This window comes from Misgurnus anguillicaudatus, chromosome 12 (assembly GCF_027580225.2).
Source record: "Misgurnus anguillicaudatus chromosome 12, ASM2758022v2, whole genome shotgun sequence".
Taxonomy (NCBI): domain Eukaryota; kingdom Metazoa; phylum Chordata; class Actinopteri; order Cypriniformes; family Cobitidae; genus Misgurnus; species Misgurnus anguillicaudatus.
This window is the reverse complement of record NC_073348.2, coordinates 24,335,086-24,358,712: the sequence shown is the minus strand read 5'-3', so window position 1 is coordinate 24,358,712 and position 23,627 is coordinate 24,335,086. Positions and strand designations below refer to the sequence as shown.

Here is a 23,627-nt window from a genome sequence, read left to right as displayed (position 1 = left end):
GTAGAGGTGAGGTTTGTTTGTGTAAAGAGATAAACATACAGTGGTGAGCTTCATTTCACATTAAAGCAGTAGTCCACTTTAAAGATGGGGTCTATTGACTTTTCATAGTAGGACAAAAAATACTATGGTAAGTCAATGGGCCCCATCTTTAAAGTGAACCACTCCTTTAATTCTGGCCTGATTTCACAAGAATTTGTACATATTTTACGAGTTGGCAAATTCGTATAAATTCGTATGACGTTGATCATTGCCATCAGAATAGCATTGCGAATTCACAACAAAACATTTTCCTGTCTCACTTTTTGTATCTTTTCGTAATATACCACGACTAAGGTCTAAATCATTTTTTATTTACCCTGAGATTACCCTGTTGTACTTACTGTGTTTTAATTTTTCAAAACATATGACTCACACTGAATTTCAAATGCGCTCTGTGTTTATGTGTTAGGTATATTAAATTATTCTCAATATCCCATGCTTTTATTACAGTAGTAGTTTTTAGCATGGTTTCATTCAATGAATGATGCTGAAGACATTGTCAACTGTTAAAATGTATCTAAATTCCATTATGTAAATGTGTCATGTGAAACAGGAAGTAGATTTATGTGTAGTGTTGTTGTTCCTCACTTCACTTGTTATGTTTGTTTGTTCTTTAGCAAATGATGGATGGGCTGGGCCACTTTTGGTGATATTAAATAGCATTGAAGTTCTTTGAAATTGTGTGAAACACAGTATTTGCTTTATTTGGCTGTGAGTTCCTGTGTGCAGACACAATAGTGCATTTATTTATTTTACAGAATCCCAGGAACAGCAGTGGGAAGCACATGAAACAATCTGAAACAATTCACTACTCTTGCTTTATTATTTAAAAGAATAAATTTAAGATTTGAAAAATGATTACTATTAATAGTATAGTGTTGATGCTTCTTGAAACAGCACTTGTTTTCCATAAAAATACAAATTAGATCATTACAAGATTATCCCTAAATTGCTCTAGTACAACAACAATTATTTTAGGAAATTTAGGTTAAGAAACACAAGGCATACACATTTTGAGGGAGGTGTGCACAAGGCATCTTAAATATAATGTGACCTGTGAAATTCAGGCTTAAGTCTCTTAATCTGATTATAAGATTATAGTATCAAAGTTTGATTTGATTCACGGTCTACTCAGTTGATATTAAACCAATGTTAGATTTACACACACTATTCTTTACATTAAAATGTTCTTATGTAAAAACATAACGTTACTCATACTCCGAAACAATGTCGTCACGAAACCCCCTCACTACACCGGCAAATTGAAGTGTATCGACAAGGACGAAACCGAAATTGTCTCCGCCCATAAAGAGGACGAAACTCTTAAAGCGCAAATCAGCAGCTCATTTCATATTCAAGGTGCGCCTTCTCTCAACAGGTGTCCGACTTAACGTATCCGCGACGCTTTTAACCGGATTTCTTTTTAAGTTTTAAACAATTCGTGACTTTTTAAATAACTTTTAGCAATATTAAGTAACGCTTTTGGAACACATTTTGTGACATTCACCTGTTAAACGTCGGTGGATTACGGAAACCAACATTTATTGAAACTTCTCCTCGGTTAATTGTTTTGTTCGCACATCAAACAGATATCGTGATATAGTCGCTAGGTTTTGAAGAATATTCGGCGAAGATGGCAAATAAAGGACTTCAGATGTTCGGGTTTATCCTGGCGATCCTTGGTGTGATTGGGCTCATTGCTGGCACAATCTTGCCTCAATGGAAGATGTCTGCTTATGTTGGGGATAATATCATCACAGCTATCGCCATGTATTCAGGCTTATGGATGTCGTGCGCTTTTCAAAGCACGGGGCAAATGCAGTGCAAGGTGTATGACTCCATTCTTCAACTCGACAGTAAGTGCGAAATGGCTATAAAGTTTTGCAAACTGTAGTCTGTACCTGCAATACGGCTGATTGTACTTCTAAAACTTGGCCATTATGGTTTTAAAAACAAATAGTGGAAACTTGATGAACAAGTTAAAGCGGTTGCTTAGTAAAGCGGTGTATTGGGAGCGCGCAGCCGCGCATGCGCATACGATTATCTGCGGTTAATAAGTCATTTCTTCACACGGGGCTGATAATGATGAGAGAAATCCAGCTTTGTTCGGTGCCAGGCTACCGATATAATTTATTATTGTTGTTTTGTACACTTTTGTTGCCGAGTAAATATTTGTAAACTTAAAACTGTTGTGTTTTATCCAAAACTAATATTTTGAACCCGTTTAAAAAAATATATTTTGGAATAAATATATTCTGTATTACTTTTATATGTTCTAAGTCAAATTTTGGCGGTGAACTATTAAAGTAAATACATGTTTCAAACTAAGCCAACACACAAATTGTTCTTCCTTGCCACGCCCTATACTCACCCCACTTGTATCAGGTTACTTGGATTAAGGACGCGCACCTGTATTTCAACCATTTTAGTGGAGAAATAGTTTTTTGTCTTTTGAGATAAAAGGCTTAAAATGAGCTCCTTTTAAAAATCAAATAGAGGTGGTGTTTGTTGTCAAAATATTCAGGCAGAGCCCGGGGTTGTAAGGAGATTCTTTTGACCCCGGAACAAAAGAAATCATGAGCAGGTGAAAAGGAGAGCAGCCCTTAAAATAAATGTTTTCAAAGACACCTGCAGGATTATATTTATTTGAACACCTGAAAAGGTTATTTTTTTTACTTTGCAATGGGGATAAATGTTGAATGCTGAGTTTTTGGTGATACGCTTGGGTTAACCTTTTACTCAAAGTAACAATTAAACGAGCCCCTTCCTCCACGCGCGCAAACTCGACGCTTTTGTACCCGGGGGTCGATCAATGTCTTTGAATAACTCAAGTGTTTTGCCAACACTGTTGAAACACAAACAGAAGGGCACTCTCGAAACAGAGGCTTCATTGTTTGTTTGAAAAAGCAGGTGGACGGAAATATTGAAGATGTGTAAAACAAACATTGCAGTGTTGTGTACACTTTTGTTATCATAACCTAGTGATTTTTGCCATTGTGTTTATGGATGTGCCATAAAATGAAGCCATTTAATCACCTACCATATCAGTGTTCTTGATAAGACTTGTGTAAAACCAGACCTTATCAGTAAGTTTGTTAGCTACTTCATAGACGATTTTGATATTTAGCTGTAGTATTGTTAATGAGGATGCCATGGCTCAGAGCGATCACACAAGTATGGTGACGTGATGGCTCGCCGCCATTTTGTAGATTTGTTTGGTATGTAATTGACTTCAATTGCAAAGCTAGATTTGCCAATTTATGCACTACCTAAACAATTGAGTTGTTTTGACTGACACGAAGTATGAAGTGGTTTAGAAATGAAGCCGTGTCAAGACGGCCCACAGGCAAAATTTAAAAAGTTCCTACACTGAAACCGAAGTTGAACACTCCTCTCGTGGCTGGTCAAACCTGTTCCTTTTTTCTATACAGCTAAAGGGCGAACTGCTGCCCACATGTGTGCACAATCTTCCCCGCTCTCAAAGGAGGCTTCCGGTTCAAACCGGTCTCATGCACCTGACTGCAGGTGTAGAGGGGGAAGGGCTTTGTGAATCACAGAGCAAAACAACAAAAGCCTGTAGAGAATTGGGCCGTTTCTAAGCCCTTTATTCTGTCCTCAAACTTTGACCGCAGACATTGTTGAAGCCCATATTTTTTGTGCTGAAATGACTTTATCATTATACACCAGATTAAGTCAAGGGTGTAAACTTGTATATATTCCACAATTATCATGTTTTCATTTTTTTTTAATAAGTTGCAAAATTATCATGATGATTTACCCCCCTTCTTCTCTCCTTTCCCCTAAATTTCAGGTGCTCTGCAGGCAACTCGTGCTTTAATGGTGGTCGCAATTATTCTCAGTGTGATGGGACTGGGTGTGGCCAGCATGGGCATGAAATGCACAAACTGTGGTGGCGACGACAAGGCTAAAAAGGCGCGCATTGCCATGATCGGCGGTATAATCCTGGTAGTTGGAGGTAGGTTTGCTTTTATCTTTCTGTCTTAGAGTTTTGCATTCTCTAAACATGTTTTAAGCTTCCAAGGCATGCTGAGATCTCTAAAAATGTAACATTGAAATATTTTGCATACTTCCACCCCCAAACTACATAATGTAGGCCAGTTTTGTATCAAGCAGACGTTTTTCAGAAATTAACTTCTTTTTTTCTGTTGTTCCTCAGCTCTCTGTAGCATGATTGCCTGTGGCTGGTTTACAAATCAGATTGTCCGAGACTTCTACAACCCTTTCACACCCGTCAATACCAAGTAAGTTCATACATTACCGCAAAGCACAAACATAGTGTTTAATCTTTGTCCTTCTCCTTTCTGTAGTTCTCTTCCTCATATTGCAGAGAAGTCAATGCCAATTGCTTTCCACTAAATTATAATATCTGTTCAGGTACGAGTTCGGATCGGCCATTTTCATCGCCTGGGCAGGTGCCTTCCTGGACATAGTGGGTGGAGGCATGTTGGCGGCCTCCTGCCCAAGGGGTAAATCAACTCCCAGTTACCCAGTTAAATCCTCCAGAGCCCCAAGCAGCAGCAAGGAGTATGTTTGAGTCCAATCAGTCATTCACAAGCTGGAGAAGACCTTAAAGATTTGGAGAGTGCTGGTGGAAGTTTTCCTGGTCAGCTGATCTGAGAACTGTTTGTTTCTTTTAATTGTAATTGAAAGTAGGCTTAGCACAGAACAAACGGGTCCGTTCACTGTTCTGGGGCAACTTTTATTGATGCTCTAATACAGCAGCCCACCTTAGATAAAGAGGTCACTACTGTTTTTTTTATTTTATTTTGGCAAGCACCATTTTAGTTAGTTTTATCTATTATACATTTTCTGTTACTGTTGAGTTTGGAAGAAGGGTTCTTCTCCAATGTGTTCCTTGTTTCATAAACTGCCCCGTTTCGTGATCATGAACAAGGAAGACACGCTCAGGGAAAAAAAAACATCACTTATGCCCCTTAGTTACACAGCATCTCTAAAGCCATGCACCGATCCCCTCAGTTCACTTTTTGGGGGTTTTATTTGTGCCAGACACGGAGGTGCAAGAAAAATGCAAGTTATTTGAGATTAAGCATAGTTATATTCGATTTTGCTTTGTAATTTATATCTGGTCCCCATCCCATTAATATGTCAGTTCAAATTTTGCTCCTTTATAAACACATTAATATCCTCCAAGGGAAGCTCGGCTTATGATACCATTGATAACATGACTGAGAACATTTTTTTAAGCACAATGCAATCTTGTAATATAATAACATCATGAAGAAATAGCGAATTATATGGAAAGGCAACTACACTTCTATTTAAATATGTTTTACAGACATGCCAGTCTCTTTTACTGAGCAACTTGATCAACACTTATCTCTGAACTGTTTAAAAATGGCTCTTATGTTTAAAAGCTGAAACTTTTTGCCACATTTGACCTTGAGCTCTTCGATGTCATTCCTGTTACATGAGAAGGAAACAAGTTACATTTATAATGGTCAGGAGAAATAAAGCTGTAAATACTTGCTTTTTGTTACAAACCAGGAGTCATGTAGACGACTTTTGTTTCTTTTCCCTCACACCTGTACATTCAATACTGTAGGCCAATATGAAAGGAAAAACCAAACCTGTATGATCCTGGTGCTTTCTTTTTTTATAAGTGAAATATTTGCTTTGGTCTTTGTTTGGACCACTTGAGGTGGGTTGCTGTCACTGTACTTAGAATAGTTAACTGTTATATTTGTGATGTGCTCATGCGAATATTTAACTTGTTTTTGTCAAAGTTTGCAAATTAACATTTTATGTAAATAAACAATTTTTTTAAACGAGACTTTGTGGCTTCGTGTCTTCACTTTCTGTGAATTATTGCAAGTTTCGTCATGTCATTGATTTGCAAATACCTCAGCCACTAACGTAGTATGATCTCGTCGTCTTCCTGTTCCCGCTTAATTTGCATGTTCTGGTCATTTCTACAAACATCACCCGACGTAAAAAAAATCATGAAAATCATGTCGACGAAAGACTGTAAGTAAAGAGAAAATGGAGAGTTATTGTTCATGCGGAGTCTTTTGTGACTTTGGGTGTGGTGTGAGTAACTTATATGTAGGTTAAATAAGCGTACGTTGAGGGCATACTAAACATTTATTAGAGCCACCTACCTGTATGCGCGAATGATATATTGGGTTTTTTCCATGGGACTAGTTTAGTTTAAAAGTCGTGAAGCACTTTAGGCAGTTGTGTAAATTAACAAAACGTAAGGTACTTTCCTCAAATGCTGGTTCTGCGAGTGTGTTTGGCTCTCTGCTGCCATCTACTGGTCGTTTGCTGTTAGCGTATCTCCTCTGCAGTCAACCTTTATTAGTAGTAGTAGTAGTATGGCATTGCATTGGCCACTAATTAAGAGTAGGCTATACAAGGACGCAGAATCTAGTGAACTATGCCTCATTATTATCTTTAGATATAAAACTTAAAAAAAAAGTTAAGAGTCAAAATTAATATTCAATCAAATAAACCTCTAAAACTATGGCTCCAACGATTTTTAATCTGGACCACAAAAAAGTCATATGGTAATGGGTATATTTTAAGCAATAGCCAAAAAATACATTGTATGGGTCAAAATGATAGATTTTTTTATACCGAAATGAAGATATTTTGTAAATCTACTAGTCAACATTTGAAGTGGATCAAAAAGGTTCATCAAAGTTTGCCTAAGACAAGAATAGGTTTTGGGTATTGGTATAAACCACTTTTATGTAAGGTTTGATCCACTTCAAGTGTTTACTGTATATTGTATATATACATACATATACAAATACACACACACAGGTTTATTTTATTGAAACACACACACACACACACACATTCTGGTTTCCATGTTTTGTGGGGACATTCCATAGACGTAATGCATTTTATACTGTACAGACTGTATATTCTATTCCCCTTACCTACCCCATTCCCTAACCCCAACCATCACAGAAAACTTTCTTGTACCTTAGATTTTCAATAAACATCATTTTGTTCGATTTATAAGCTTGTTTCCTCATGGGGACATCAAAATGTCCCCACAAGTTGTTTGATTTATAAGCTTGTTTCCTCATGGGGACATCAAAATGTCCCCACAAGGTCACAAAAACACTGGTATTCCTATCTTTGTGGGGACAATTGGTCCCCACAACGTGATAATTACCAGGTACACACACACACACACACACACACACACACACACACAATATATAATTATTTTTCAGTCTCTTTAATAGAATACATCCAGAAAATACAGTAAATGTATATAGTATTAAAAACTGTATAAAAATGTAAACTGAAGTGTCAAGTTTTTAGGGTAAACTTCCCTTCCATTGAGCAATAGCAGGAAACTGCAGGATCTCTTAAACCTAAATAAAATTAATAATTTGAAAGAAATTAGTATTTTTACTTCATTCTGTTCAAAAACACTCAAGATTTGTTTAGTGCCAAGAGAGGTCACACTAAACACAGAAGATGCCTAAAGAAGACATTTAGTCCTGAAAATTTAACTTTTTTTACATATTTTGTGTATTTTCTGTTTGTATCTTAATAAAATAGATTGAAAAATAAATATGGATAAACATTAAAACTTCTAAAACAACAAGTCTGGTGGTGGTGGCCTAAGACTTTTGCACAGTACTGTATGTCAACGAATCATTAGCATACACCCCTCTGAATGAAAACGCTTTATGATCAAAATGACATATGATAAAATAATGTTTTATTTATTTTTAGAGACCATAGCAATATCATGCATGTGCATAGCAATTCTAATGATAACCACATAATTCAACATGCAATCTGTCATAAGGCAAAAGCGTGTAAACCCTCCACAGCTAGATTTACAGTAAGTTATGTCTTTAACTCTGAGACACGCAACACTGTATCCCTTACCTAAAACGTGAAAGAAAGCACTCATAATAGCATATATCACCTGACTATACAGAGTTGTCTACAGTTGCCGGTCTTTGCCTTTGGTCAGAAATGAATCAGCCTACATATCCACATTATTTCTCCCCCTGTGAGGGACAAATATAAAAGGCAGCTCTGATCTACCAAGAAGCTACAGTGCAACAAATCACTTGTGTGGCCTGTTGTAAGGCTGGCAGCTGCTGCCATGCACAGGGACTACAGTAAACTACAGCTGAAACGCATGCGCACGCCCGAGGGGTGTCTTTCCTCTCTCCTGCTTGAAAGTGTCCCGACTGACCCGTGGCAGATATCAAGAATGGCTGGTCCAAAATATAAAGACTATGCGGAGGCTCAGGATGGTGCATTGCTGAGAGGCACAGGTAGCGCCCCGTTGTTGTTCAGGACGTTGTCCAAATCTTCATCCTCTATAACCACTAAAAAGTAAAGTTCACAACTTACTTCATCAAGACATAAAATAATACATAAAAATACTGTAGTACATTAAAGTGTACTGAGGTAGTACTATTAGTAGTATTATGTACTATAGTATATTAATATGCTGTGGTAACTAGTATACTATTTCTTTATGTTTTTTTCTGTCCTAGTAAATACTGGGCAGTATTTTTTCATGTGGGGAGTTATAGTAATTACATCACAAAGTACACTTATGAACTAAAATGCTGCTATATTACTTTATAGGTTAATTACAGTAACAGATAATGTGTAACACATAGTAAAGTGTCACCAACAAGCACTACTCATGAAAGCTTAGTTGTTTAGAGTAATAAATCATACAAATTAACACCACACACCTCGTTTAGACCGTCCGATCTGTCCGAGTTTGGGGGCCCTCTGGCCTAACCTTTTCTGGGGGGAATCGTGGCTCAAGCGGACCTTGTTGAACTCTTCCTGTAGATCCTCCACATCACACACTGACCCGCGGGAGCTCTGTTCATGCTGTCCGGAGGGAGGCAGTAACTCGGGCATGTCCGCCGTCTCAAACATCCCTGCGGCCGGTGTGTCGGTCTCCGCTACCCCGCTGCTCATCAACGCCTCCTCCGCGCCCGCGTGCTCCTTCTCCCCCTTCTCTCTGCTACCGCAACAGTACAGCATCCAGAAGAAGTGCTGGATCACGATGAAAGCCACGAATATAACTGGTGTTTGCTGTCTATATGTGACTAGTTTGCGGAATAAATGTTTGCAGAGTAAACAAACATATAACGCGTTTAAAAAGCATCCCTCGGTAGCTAATGACCATCGTCGTGTCCTGTTTCTTCCAGTCAAAGGATGCGGTGTAGCGGATGGCGTACGCACACGCGGCTAAATGACAATGTTATCTTTATAACATCCTCACTGTAACACTTGTATCAGAATTAGGGAACAGCATATCGTGGTAACTTAGGGATATCCCAGCTATTTCCCCTTACGTCATGACCTGTGTCCCTACCAACTTCAATCCAAATTAATAATCCGCAAAATTGTAGCCCCCTGCTAATCTTAAAACACATCTGTCTCTAAACCACTGAGATTACTGAAAGAGACATAGCTCATCCGATTTAGTTAAAGGGGACATTTCACAAGACTTTTGTGAAAATGTTAAATAAATCTTTGGTGTCTCCAGAGTATGTGAAGTTTTAGCTCAAAAAATCATATAGATCATTTATTATAGCATGTTAAAATTGACACTTTGTAGGTGTGGGCAAAAATGTGCCGTTTGTGGGTGTGTCCTTTAAAATGCAAATCAGCTGATCTCTGCACTAAATGGCAGTGCCGTGGTTGGATAGTGCAGATTAACTCTTTCCCCGCCAGCGTTTTTTTAAAGTTGCCAGCCAGCGACAGCATTTTTCATGATTTTCACAAAAGTTTAATGCCTTTCAGAAAATGTTCTTCTTTAACCCTTGTGCATCCTTGAGGACATTTTTGTCTTTTTCAGTTTTGTTTTTTTGATAACTTTGCCTGCGTTAATGCTAACTGCATAAAATTTGCCACAGGTGTGCATTTTTATTGGAATTTAAATATTTCACCTTCATTTCCTTTAAAAAAATCTATTTTCTACTAGGTACACAAAATACTTCCTCTCAGGACCTTTTGGACAAAAATGTCCCCATTGAAACCCATCAAAACTGCAATTTTTAATCCCGGTGCCATTGAACTATAAAATTATGCAATCTTTGTTAACAGGCTTTCATTCTGTTGGCAAGGTTTCAAAATTTTAATTTTTTCTATTTTTTACCAGATGGTGCCATTTTTTTTAGGTTTGGCATATAAAGCAAATTGATCTTTTTCACATTTTATAGGTTAATAGATGCACTGAGGACCTATAGCACTTAAAGGCGCTCTAAGCGAATTCACACGTTTTAGGCCATAATTTTTTTTTTTGTTACATACAGTAAACATCTCCTTACTATCTGTTAGCTGTCTGTCCCCTGAACACATTGTAAAAAACACGGTCTCTGTAGACAACCCAGGCTTTGCCAACTGCAACAAAAACAGAGTGGTCAAACCTACCACCACGAAACATAACAAAGTGTTCTAGCCAATAAACGACCAGAAGGATTTGGGAGTGGGGGTTGGGCGCGTTCATGACTCATTTAGACAGCACGAAGGGAGGGGAAGGAGTTAGATACGCTCCGTTTAGTTTGACAACACTTTGAATGTCAACAGGAAGGGACGTCACACAGATTCGCTTGGAGCGCCTTTAAACATGGAAGTCATGGAAAAAAGTCAGAATTTCATGATATGTCCCCTTTAATGCTTTTTTGTAAATACATAATTCAAAACCACAGTTCAAAACTCTCATGGGTACGGTGTGTCAGAATGAGGTGATGAAAAAGCTGTATTTAAAGAGTTTGACAATTGTGGTTATAAACAAAAGATTTAAGTTTTGATAATGATGTTGACACTGATAATTATAGGCTACTGATAAATAATGGCTATTTCATTGTTTGAAAGTGCTTGTTTTAAGTGCTTTAAAATTCTTGGTATTTCCCTGGTAACCTTCTAGTCAGGATTTGCACTAGGAGATAGTCATTTACAGCCTACATTGTTTAACATTTATAAATACATTAAAGGGATAGTTCACCACAAGATAAACATTTTCACCCTTGTTTTAAAACCTGTATGGGACTCTTTTTTGTGAATATATTTTAAGAAATGTGCCCATACAAATCAAATCAATCAATAGTGGCCAGTGCTGTGGTTAGCAGCGTTCTTCAAAATACCTTCATACCGGTTTGGAATAATATGTAGGTGAGTAATTGATAAAAGAATTTTTGGGTGAACTCTTCCTTTGAAGGAAGTTACAATGAGTGCTATACAAGTTAAAATGACTTGACTTACTTGGTCTGTCATTAATACATTACACGTGCCATGAGTAAGAGGCACTTAATGTTTAATGGGTGCTGCTGCTAACAGGATTCTTCACCACAGCAGAGATCCATCAAGAATATTTTTTAATTGACTGAAGAGCAGTAAAGCCTGTGTGCTTTAAAGGGGACATATAATGAAAGTCTAAATGTTCCATGTTTAAGTGCTATAATTGGGTCCCCAGTGCTTCTATCAACCTAGAAAATGTGAAAAAGATCAACCCAGTAACTTAAATGTAAACCATTCTCTGCAAGCATGTGAAAAATTAGCTTATTGAAATTTGGCTCCCCTTGTGATGTCACAAGGGGATAATATCGCCCCTTAATCTGCACTATCCAAACACGGCACTGCTATTTAGTGCAGAGAGAAAGAGAGAAAAAATAATTGACAGCACAATTGAGCTTTAATTTCAACAAACCATCATTATTGGGATTAGTTTTTGCATGTCATCAGCTCATTTGCATATTAAAGGATACACACAAAAACGGCACATTTTTGCTTGCACCTACAAAATGGCAATTTTAACATGTTATAATAAACAATCTATATGGTATTTTTAACTAAAACTTCACATATGTACTCTGGGGACACCAAAGATTTATTTGACATCTTAAAAAAATTCTTGTGAAATGTTGCCTTTAATAAAAGCTCTGATGCTAAAATCATGTTTGAATTTGAATAAAAGTAAACTTAGTTGAGAATGATTTCTTTTCATTTAAGCATAAGTAAAGTATAAAGATGCTAGCTCTGTTTGTGATTTTCTTTAGTTGAATCTTTTTTCTTCAAAAGTCTAAGGTAGCTACTGAATTCACATGATTTTGTAATGTAGTCTTGTTTAATTTTTTATTCTCAAATGATATAATTAGAATAGGCTATTAATTTAAAATTTGGTGTGCTTTTTTGTTTTGATCTAATGACAGAATGAACATGGGCTGGTTTGCATAAGGTTTGCAGATTGCATAAGTTTGTGCAAAATCTTATGATCCATGTTATCCTGATTAAGGATATTTCCAAACATCTGCTTCAGTTGATGGAAGTTACATTGCTTACATAAATAGTGCACAATCTTCTATATTTCTTCACATTTTACCTTGTGTTTACTTTTAAAAGCAAAATTTCCAAATGCAGTCTCAAACATTATTGCACTGTTCCTGTTTGTACCTGCTCGAAACGTTTCCTTTATTGTAATCTTGTCTTAAATCTTCAGTCCTGCTCCTGGTGACCCACAGTCCTGCAGAGTTTAGCTCCAACCCTAATCAATCACACCTGAACCATCAAGTTCTTCAAGATCACTTGAAAATTACATGCAGGTGTGTTGAAGCAGGGTTGGGGCAAAACTTTGCAGGACAGTGTGTCCCAATGAGGAGGTTTGAAGACCTCTGTAACAGTATATGCATGAAATACTTTAAATACCTAAATAGGATATTTAGTAGGCCTTTCTAGGGTTCTTCGAAAGTGATGTAATCTCGGTCCACACCTCACTGGGAATGTTTGTACGTGATGCTTGAAGGACGCTGCTTTGTTCAAGTCTAACAGGTTAAAGAGGTTTCGAGCTTTTTGTGTCTAAAGGAAGATCATTTGTTTCTTTTTGTCATCATCTGCCACTCAGTATAAAAGCAAGATTGTGATCACAGGTTTACACACGGTTGATCCTTTACAGAGTTAAAACGTCTGGCTCGACAACACACAGGTAAGTGCACATCTCTACAGATATCCAAGATCAAAAGATCTACACTCTTGTTATCTGTTATTTTAGGACAATAGTGACCGCTTGTTTAACTATGAATATTTTTTTCCTTCCTTTTAAATGATATTATGCACATAATATAATTTCATTTTGCAATGTGTGTGTTTTTATTGTCTTAAGTTGAACAGATGTGTTAAGTGTAGTGATATCTTTCTTTGTTTAACCTTTTCAGCTGCCAACATGTCGAATTCAATGATAGTCACACAGCCACAACCTCTTATGATCTCCAGAGAATCGGATAAATGGGGATCAGGCGTCTGTGATTGCTGTGATGATGTGCCTGAATGTAAGTTAGTTAAAAAGTTAGTTAATAGCATGGCAGATATACAGTATAAACATTAAACGCACCACTTTCAAGCACGTGTCTGATTGTACCTCAATGGTCTTGCAAAATATTATAAATAACTATGGATCTAGATAATAATGATTGTAATTGTAACGATAGCACTCTCTGTTAACAGGCTGCTTTGGCTTCTGGTGTCACTGGTGTTTTGCCTGTGCGAAAACCAAACGCTTTGGCGAGTGTTTATGTCTCCCCCTGCTGGATTTATGTGGGATTGTTCCACCCATTACGCTGTCCATGAGAGTCTTGATGCGCAATCGTTACGGGATTAAGGTTTAAATCACTTTTCCAATGCGGATACAGTCAATTATATCTTCATAAGATTTTTAAATATTACAAATGACTTGTAAATAGCACTGTAATGGTCAGAAATTACATTTAGGCTGAATATAGGGCAACTTTGTCCAGCTTTGTCAGTCAAATATCAAATGCTTGTTTTCTGCAGAAGTGGATTTCATGTTATGGCAATTTTTAGGATTTTCAAAAATAAATGAATATTTATAAATGAATTCCAGTATCAAAACCGCTACCCTCTTTTTTCGTGATCGTATAACGAATTCCTGTTTTCGTGTGATTTAAAATAGGACAAAACAGTTGAGTAACCAATACGTCATAATCACACGAAAACAGGAATTCGTTATACGATCACGAAAAAAATAATAAAAAAATACGTGACTAGACGGTTTCAGCAGTAACAACATAAACAAGCGGCTGTCGCGGTCCGCACGTAACTTCCGGTAAACTCCGCTAATAATAAATAACAACAAAGATTACATAGATTACCTAGGAAACCAAAACATTTGATATTTTCGACGAGGCATTTGTTCAAGAAATCAGTTTAGCAACTAGTCAGACCATTAAAAAAAAGAAACCGGAAGTAGAGTTCGGATCCAGACGTGTATCACGTGCGTCCGATGAAACTGTCTATATCGAGAACATTGTAGCTTTAGTAAACTGTAAGACAATTCCTATACTATATTGTTTTTGAACCTGACTATAGTAAATATTAAAGTGTACAGTATTTATTTATTTGCCAGTTAATACAACTCGATATTACAGTAAACTGTTATATTATATTGATTACTTTAATAATATACTACAGTGTACTACAATTTACTGCAGTTTATATTAACTTTTACAAAATATTTCTGACTTGAAAAATACTTTTGGTAAAAGTTTTGATTAATATTTATATTTTATTAAAAGCAGGGTGCGATTTGCCGGGGGGGATGCGTGGGATTTCCCCCTTTCTGGTCAATGTATCCCTGACTCTGCTTAATTATTTTTATCCCCGGTGGGGATAATTTTATCCCCCCCTCAAAGTGATCAGTGCTACTACACTAGTGGCGAGACGGATCACAAAACTTATCACGGATCCGTGGTTTGATTAAAGTCAATTTTGTTTTAAAATGCGCTACTTTGGCTGGCTCTGATACAGCTGCCACGCAGCCTCTCTGTATTCACCACTCTGCAGACTTGCTCAATGTCCCGCCCACGGCGCTATCTGATTGGTTACACCTCACCTATCAACACTTGCGAGATGGTTATGGAGCTGTGTGTCGAAACGAAGAAATGCAGCACATTCAGACGCATATTAATAAAGCGGGAATAAACATAACAATCTGATTATCTGTTTATGATGACAAGCGGAGTTAGTGTCCCAGTCACACCACTGAGAATGGCTGAAGTTACACATGATACATGCCGATGAGGCGTTTAGCGAGGCGCGGGCGCGTCCAGTTTGCGCAAATGAGGCTAAGTGACTAACACATAATGCATCTGACTTTTCTATCATTTCACTGTAGCTCAGCATCGCGGTGTAAAGTTAATGTTATTACTTTAAAAGCAGCATTAAAACTGTTTCTACTGTAATGGTTTAACTTTGCAATCAATGCATTGTTCATATTTATGTTTAAGATGACACTATGTTGTGCCATATAGTTTTGCCATTCAAGATTTAATTCTTGCGTGTTTTTTCGTTGTGCATGATCAAAGTTCATATGTGTGGGGAAAGATAAGCTATTAGAGTAAAAATATTGTGTTAGGCTGCTTCATGAGTTCATAAGAAAAAAGATTTTACAATTCCTGCAAATGCAGTGATGAGTTCATGTTCTCATGATTTATTTTTATGAATTAAAATGTTTTGAAATGTGCTGTGGACAGAGACGCATTATGTCAAGAATGATAAAAAAATCGTCAATAAGCTCATAATTTGTGCTAAAATAGTATAAATGTTTAGTTTTAAAACCATTTTGAAAAGCTTGTTATATTTTTATGTTTCTGCGCAAGTTCAGCAGACAGTGAGGTTCGGGTTTGTTCCGATCAGAGCTCGTGAGTGGGGAGCGCATTTCTGAATATTAGAAATATTTTAATTAGAAATATATAAAAAAAAAAATAATATTATAATGGATTTTTGTTAGGTTGGACAATGGTTACCAAATTTCTCATATATTGCTCTTCATAACCACTGAAAACAGTCAAAAAAGTTAAAACTAATGGTGGGTACAAAATGACTCATGACGAAATATGGTGGGTACCCACCGTTGCCGAAATCGACGCCTATGAAAACATCCCCCCCTCTGTTTTTTTTACAAATCGCACCCTGATTAAAAGCATTTTTAACTTTATTTTTTAAAATCTCATACTAGGTGCACATTATCACATTTTTATTAGGCAGGTTGTCACTTATGATTATTGTTTATATAGATTGAAATTTTCATTTTATCTGGCCAAACATTGTGACATTACTTTTGTGGCACCATATGAAAGCACTGTGTGTGTGGTTCATGTAAAACCTACGGTTTGGGGACCAAGTGTCCCAACAAAGATAGTCATACCACTCTAAAAATACTGGGTTATTTTCAAATTTGTAATTTAACCCAAAATGCTGGGTTGTTTTAAACATAAACGTAATTATCCCAGCATTTTAAAGTGCAGTAACTTTTGACCTTGTGGGGACATTTTTTTGGTCCCCATTAGGATGTTTTTAAATGTAGAAATGCGGGAAGTTATCTTTTGAGTAAGTTTAAAGGTTTTGAGTTTAGTAAAAGTCATTGTATGCAAAGTCCCCCATAAAACATGGAAACACAACATCATCTGTGTGTGTTTTGTTGCAGGGCACCGTTTGTAATGACTGTCTGATGGCCACATTCTGCAGAGCCTGCGTTTGGTGTCAGATGTCACGTGAGATGAAGGATCGATCTATCCAGATCACACTTGTTGGTGCAAAGAATCTTTAATCTCTTATAAAGAGTTTACATATAGCATCAATTCTACAACAATCATCTATGAAGAGAAAAATGTCAACTGAAACCCTGAGACTCAAAGACTTTTATAATCAAATCTGAATGATGTTGTACTTTGTAAAACTTTTTTTGCATTTAATTTTATAAGTATAATCAATGTGCAAGTCATTTCAACTTGGATTTTTTTATCTCGACTAGTGAATTGCTGTAACTTATAAAGTTGAATTAGCTTGACATATTTCAACTTTATAAGTTACAGCAACTCACGAAGTTAAAATAATCAAAGGTGAAAATCCAAGTTGATTATAGTAATTAATTTAAGTGCAAAAAATTGTGTTGTAAAATACTTGTTTGAATAGTATGTCAATAATCTGTAAATCACTTTTGATATTTTTGGAGAGCCACATGAATATGCTATTTTCTACTGATGTTTTGTCTGTGTTTTAGTCCTGTGTGTTTAGTGATATTGTTAAAAAATAAATGAATGTACAGTACTGTTATTTGTTTTCCAACAGCATTATATCAGTTGATAAAGCTTATCAAACCCATCTGGAATAATTTTAATACGCTCTAATTAAAGATTCTTAAAGGGTTATAAATAGCAACGCCATTGATGGTTCCTCAAAGAACCACTAGTCAAAGGTACTTAGAAGAATAATTTCTTAATAATTTAAAGAAACTTTTCTCTACAAAGAACCTTGTGCAAAACAAAAAGGTTCTTTATCGAACCATTCAGCCGAAATGGTTCTCTGCATTGGGAAGCACCTGCATGTTTTAAGTGTGTATTTGATAGGTGCTTGAGAGTCTCAATGGTTGGGAGGTTGCTTATGTCAACATTAATTAAAGTAACACTTCCTTGGCCTTTAAATGCTTTCTTTTGTGCTGCAATGAAGGAAAACTGGTTTCTCTCAGGTGCCCAGAAGAATCGGCCCCACACATTCTACGCATTCTTTAAATTTCACTCGTGCTTTAAGGATTTGTATGTCTGTCTAGGATTTGTTGTCTGCTTATGTTTTTGTTTTTTCCTGACAAAATGATAAAACATAGATTTTGAAAACATATCAGAAAATTAGTTTGTGTTTTCATATGTGTCTGAGCTTGCTATGCATGTTGCCATTGTGCCATTTAGCAACTATCATCCTACAGTATAACTAACTATTTGGCAACTGCAAAATAGCCCAATCTGTAAATATACTTATTTGTAAGTAAGATAAGCTTCTTTTTCTATTAATTATTGACATCTGTGACATCTATTTGGCAGTTGTGGAAGTTGTATCCACTGACACTGCATGTAAATGAATAATAAATGAGTCATTTTATGATGCAGTCTGAAAATATGACAGTGCCATTTAAACTCTATATCTCACCCATTAGTTTTTGTTGAATGATAATATAAAACTCCTCTAGTTGTCATGGACTCAACTACACTCTTTATCCTCTCAAAATCATCATACTTAATTTTAACATTGGAGCTGAAAGTGTGTACTGTCTTTTTGTTGTCTTTAATTTAAAAACACCTTGTCCTGTTAATTTTTAACATATATCAGTGACATTTTTTTGTCTTAAGATGCACACCTGTAGTGTTTTTTTGTAAGGTATGTTTGTAAAAACTTCTTAAATGACCTATAAATAAGGCCTAATCCTGGATTAATTTAAACCCTGTCCGGGACTAGGCCCTATTTCTAATTATTTATTTTACTTCACCTTTATGGCGCTTTGGAAGGTTAGCTTTAAATCATTTTCATATATCAAGACGTATTTCGATAGGCACATCAACTGCATTGGGGAGCTGCACAGACTGACTAACAACTGGAATGTAAGTATTGTGACATCAGACTGCTTTCTAATGGTTCTAATGACGTCACTCGCCATTTAGTTTGTGCAGCGCCACATGAACTTAATACAAGGGGGCCCCCTAGTGGTGCAGGGCCCTACGCAGCTTGCGTACACTATGGCTGTGTCCGAAAAATCTAAATTGCTGCCGTGTGTGCGCATGGGGAATGTGATTGTTCGAGCCTGGTCGACTTTAAAAAAAAAAATGGCTGCCAAGAAAGCATCTGGAGCACAAATTTAGTGTAAATAAATGTATATTTTCACTTTTTATATCTTTAAAATGCATTTTTAGTGAGAAATTAGTATTGTTGTTTTTAAATATGTGATTAGTTATCAAAAACGGCGCGCTCTGTTTATATTTCAAACATGCTGCCTATGAAGTGTGTCCGAAAACGTTTCTTTGAGCTGCCTCATGCCTCCAAAGTCACTACAGCGAGGCCTAAGTTTTCGGACGCAGCCTATATGTATAGGGAGGATCGACTCTGAACCTACCAGACGTGTTTTGTCGTTTAGCAGCATATTTTCATTGATGACGTACAAATACAGGACATCTCCGTCAATCCTGAAAATTTTTTATTTTAACTTTCACTTTTAAAGAAACAGTAGTGGTTGTACTCTAGCAAAAAAAAGTAAGTTATTTCCCTTTATCATTTACACTTGAATGCAAATTTTTAGTGAATTTTATTTAGTAGGCTAAATGTATAACTTGTTAGCTTTGTTTGCAAAATAGAGTATTGATATATAATCAACTACTGATCTCAGTTTTTTTTATTGCTAACTTGCTGAATCATTTAAAGTGGTAAAAAACAATTCTATGCTGTAATTGTACAGTTATGGACTATACATAGATACATTTGAATGTTTTGATATACACTCAGTGAGGTTAAGTGCACACTAAATGTTACTTTACAATTTACAAAATAAAACATAAATCATATTATAAAACAGAAAATATTAAGTTATGTTGCTTAGTTTGTGCAACATGATCTCCCGTACACTGTACGTGTAACTTGAATATCAGACACAAACATCTGAAATGTGTGAACAGGAGCAATGAACTAGTAAACGTTCAGTATGGTTTTGATAAACCAATAATGTTACCATACCGGTTTACCTTCCTTAGATAATAATAAATAATTTGTTTAGCTAATGAACAATGGAGTTCAAACTGGTTAATATGAGTAAGAAGTTTTAATTACTTTAGGAATTACATTTTGTTATCCAGAAAGTAATTGAATATTGCATGAGGTTACGTATATATCAAAAGTTGCAGTGATAACCTTTATGCATTTTATGCATCAGACTTACAGTATATAAGCTGTACTTTTCAGGATGTGTGTTACTTGGGAATCGAACGCACAATGTTTTAACTGAACTCATTTATACAACTATGAAACACTACTTTTATGTGGAAAGCACAACACAATGTGTCAGTATCTGACAGAAGGCATTTATATTTCTTGTTACATCAGTCAGATCAAATAATGGCAGCTACAGTGGTTGTCCAGCAGCCTTATATAGCGCCAAATAGAAATGCATGGAGTTCAGGGCTGTGCGACTGTGGCCAGGACATGAAGTCTTGTAAGTACCCTCTTTACATTTTACTAAAAATGTACCTGTCCATTTATGTGCTTCATTAGAATATTCAATACATGCATTTATTGGGAAGTGAACCCATGACCTTGAGTTGCTCAAACACAATATCACTCCAAAGTCAAGAGGATAAGAATTAAAGACCACAACTAAAGGCATTATGTGCAATAAAATAATCTCATCTTGGTTTGCTCTTAGGCTGCTATGCATTTTGGTGCTGCCCTTGCTTTGCTTGTTCCACCACTGGGGAGTTTGGGGAGAGCACCTGCCTGCCTCTGTTAGACATGTTAGGCCCGGGTTTCATGGCTGCTTTCGGGGTCCCAGTATGTGTGCCACCGGTGACTCTGGGAATGCGGGTGGCAGTTCGCCACAAATATGAAATCCGGGTGAGTTGTACCTCCAAGGTAACATTTTGACATGCACATTTTTTTACAGTATATATATACATTTGTCAGGATTAACATGTGATGCTACGCAGTCAGAAAATGGCCCGGAGCTGTCACTGGGTTGGTACCCTTTTAAAAAGTACATCTCATAATAGTACCTCAAATGTACATATTGGTACCAAATGTATATCTGTACTCAAGTTTGGCCATTCTGAGTACTTCTAAAATGTTGCAGAGAGGGTAGCGAAAACAATGTCAGTTTGTGCATATATGTGTGTGTGTGTGTTGTAACAGGGCAGTATCTTCGAGGATATCCTGGTGTCCTGTTGTTGTATTTGGTGTTCCTGGTGTCAGATGAGCAGAGAAATCAAGGAGCGTAAAAAACCCATCACCATAATGACCACACAACCCATGGTACAGGCTGTTCCTAACATATCCACCACCACCACCACCACACATGTTGTGGGAGGGCAGGCATATATGCCACAAGCCCAGATGGGTTCACCTTATATCCAGACTTTTCCATATGGGGAAGCCCCAGCTGCCATTTATCCTAAATAGATTTCACTTACTTTAAAGATTCAATACATAAAGGCTGTTCCAAATTTGCCATGTTTATGTCTATACACTATGCGGGGCTTATCCCAGTACCAGAATAAGATGCATGTTTAAGCTCAATATTGTATGTCTTGCACTGACATATTTTAACATATATCATGCCATTGTTGTGTCTCAAGGTGCACACCAATATTGTTTTTGGTAAGGTTTGTAAAAACTACTATGGGGCAGTTTCCCGGACAGGGTTTAGATGAATCTCACAGAATGTCATGTTATAGTCACGCAAAATTTGATCAATTTGTTTGTGTCAATGGCACGAAATTCAGCTTTTTTCGTTTCATTTTATGTATTGTTTTCTCATTGTTTTTTCCCATTTTCTTAACATTGTCGCTTGGGGTTGTGGTTAGAATCACTTTCTGTTACATTTTTAGACATCCTAACCCCAAATCCAACCCCAACTCCAGGCGAGAATAGTTTTAAAGCGGAAGAAAAACATAGAAACCAATACATAAAAGTACATCCTAACCCAAACCCCAAATCTAACCCCAAGCGACAATGATTTAAAAATAGGGGGAAAAAACTAAAAAGAAGAAAACACTACATAAAATGACACAAAAAAGAAAGTCGTGCCACGGACACGAGAAACACTGTAAAAAATACTTTGCTGCCTTAAAATTTTTACAAGTCATTTCAACTTACTATTATTTATCTTGACTAGAGATAAGTTGTTATAACTACAGGTGAGTTGTTATAACTTATAAAATTAAATTGACTTTTCTCAACTATATTTTATAAGTTGTGACAACTCATCTCTGTTGACATGACTTGTAAATCTGAGTTGATTTGACAGGGGGTTTTAGGGTAGCAAAGTTTTTTTTACAGTGTATTTATAGAAATAAAGACATTTGTGCTCAAGACATGTGAGAAATCTGAATTTCGTGCCATGGACATGAATAAATTGATAACATTTTTGGTGAATATAACACGACTTTCCATGAGATCATGTTGGAGAACTGTGATCAATATGAGCAGTTTAATGCTGTATAACTCGCATGATTAATATTTTATTTTGGGGTTTGGGTAACTATTATTATAGAGTTATTCTCACATTCTGTTTTAAACTATGTTGTGTATGAAAGAGTAAAACATATAAACACACAATATTATTTTCAGTTTAGTTCAATAATAATAGCATTTTAGACGGTCTGAAAAACTTTTTTTTCTTAATGTGTTTGCATTCTTTGTAACTGTAAATGTCTATGTGAACAGACACAATAAAATATACAAATACACTTTGGAATTAGAATGGTGTTTGTTAAAACTGAAAGGACTGAATTTTAAATAATAATTGACTTACACAACAGTTTTTAAATCATATAAATGACATTTATTTGATAATGTAGTAATGCTGAAAGTTTTTTGTGTGTGTAAGGGCTTGGGTTAGGGGTTTACAATTTATAGTTTGTAGAGTATAAAAGTACTATGTAAAGTAAGGTGACCAGATGTCCCCATCTTCCGAGGACAGTCCCATTTTTTGGTGTTCGGTTCTCCATAAACCCACAACAATAAAAAGATGAAAACATTCAAAAGAGTTTTGTCCCTGATTGTAAATTCATAGGCAATAACAAATAAGTTTTTAAGGTTTTTTAATCATTGAACTAGGACATGTTCCTACATGTTATTTGAAAAATCTGGTCACCTTAATGTAAAGTTATTCATATTTATTAATAACGTTTGATCCAAATGCTTCATTTTGATTCAAATGCTTCATTTTTTTCGGCAAATACAAATTTTGCTTATGTTTTTTATATAAAAAAGTAATAGCATCACATATCCTTTTCACATCACCTAGCCCGTATCCTGTTCAGGCCTGACTGCATGGGTCTGTTAAAGAGAACCTACAGTACAGTACTGTTCAAAAGCTTTAGGCCATCATGGTAACACAGAATTTGTTGTTTTTGCAATGATATAATGACCATATATAATTGAAGAGCTCAGATGCAAAACCCTCTAAAGTTGAAAATGAAGTGAAAATTGAGCATTTTTAATACTCAAACCAAATAACAAAATTACAGATTTACTTAGATACTCGATACATATGTCCATCATCAAACACATTTGGACTTTCTTTAGTAAATGCCCTTCCTTGCTCTAGCAAGCGTTATAATGGTAGAAAACAGGGTTCAGAAAACAACTTCTGACTTTAAACTGACTTCTGACCACAACAAGTGCATTTGTCCTTCACTGACGTAATCCACACGGCACCAAGGGGTTAATTAAAGTCTTTTGCAGGTAATCGATGCGATTTTGTAAGAAAAAAATACACTGAAAAAAATGATTAATTCAATTTACATTCAAAACAAAAGTTTTTTGTTTTGTTTGTCTATTAATGTAGCTTAAATGAATTCATTGCGACCACTTACCTTAAAAAACGGAGTAAATTGAATGAATAATTTTTTCAGTGTATCCATATTTCAAACTTTATAAACTGTAAAAACTAGCTTTCGGTAACAGCGCCATATTGGAACTGTGTGAGTCCAAGATGGGGTCATTACCGAAAGCTAGTTATTATAGTTTTTAAAGTCTGGCACATGAAGACC

General features: G+C 36.2%; 3 protein-coding genes and 1 long non-coding RNA gene across 5 annotated transcripts; 3 read left to right on the top strand and 1 right to left on the bottom strand.

Annotated features, from left to right (window-relative positions):
- The first annotated feature begins 1,384 nt into the window (after positions 1-1,384).
- On the top strand, positions 1,385-5,851 carry cldn7b (claudin 7b). Its single transcript, XM_055208636.2, has 4 exons — positions 1,385-1,895; positions 3,851-4,015; positions 4,217-4,301; positions 4,435-5,851. The coding sequence occupies exons 1-4, from the start codon at positions 1,673-1,675 to the stop codon at positions 4,592-4,594; spliced, it is 633 nt and encodes a 210-aa protein (XP_055064611.2). The 5' UTR covers positions 1,385-1,672; the 3' UTR covers positions 4,595-5,851.
- Positions 5,093-6,315, bottom strand: LOC141369052 (uncharacterized). Its single transcript, XR_012372575.1, has 2 exons — positions 6,180-6,315; positions 5,093-6,043 (listed from the first exon to the last, which is right to left on the bottom strand). It is a non-coding gene; the product is annotated as an uncharacterized lncRNA (long non-coding RNA).
- Positions 6,316-12,630: 6,315 nt separating this feature from the next.
- Positions 12,631-17,157, top strand: ponzr2 (plac8 onzin related protein 2). Of its 2 annotated transcripts, XM_055208885.2 has the most exons (5): positions 12,631-12,858; positions 12,957-13,012; positions 13,242-13,355; positions 13,531-13,685; positions 16,529-17,157. In XM_055208885.2, the coding sequence occupies exons 3-5, from the start codon at positions 13,250-13,252 to the stop codon at positions 16,649-16,651; spliced, it is 384 nt and encodes a 127-aa protein (XP_055064860.1). In that variant the 5' UTR covers positions 12,631-12,858; positions 12,957-13,012; positions 13,242-13,249; the 3' UTR covers positions 16,652-17,157. The 2 variants fall into 2 exon arrangements, with proteins under 2 accessions (XP_055064860.1, XP_073730306.1); XM_073874205.1 differs by having other exon boundaries at positions 12,632-13,012.
- Positions 17,158-19,081: 1,924 nt separating this feature from the next.
- LOC129446341 (placenta-specific gene 8 protein-like) lies at positions 19,082-22,380 on the top strand. The gene is made up of 4 exons (XM_073874742.1): positions 19,082-19,119; positions 19,963-20,071; positions 20,282-20,469; positions 20,764-22,380. The coding sequence occupies exons 2-4, from the start codon at positions 19,975-19,977 to the stop codon at positions 21,028-21,030; spliced, it is 552 nt and encodes a 183-aa protein (XP_073730843.1). The 5' UTR covers positions 19,082-19,119; positions 19,963-19,974; the 3' UTR covers positions 21,031-22,380.
- Positions 22,381-23,627: the final 1,247 nt, after the last annotated feature.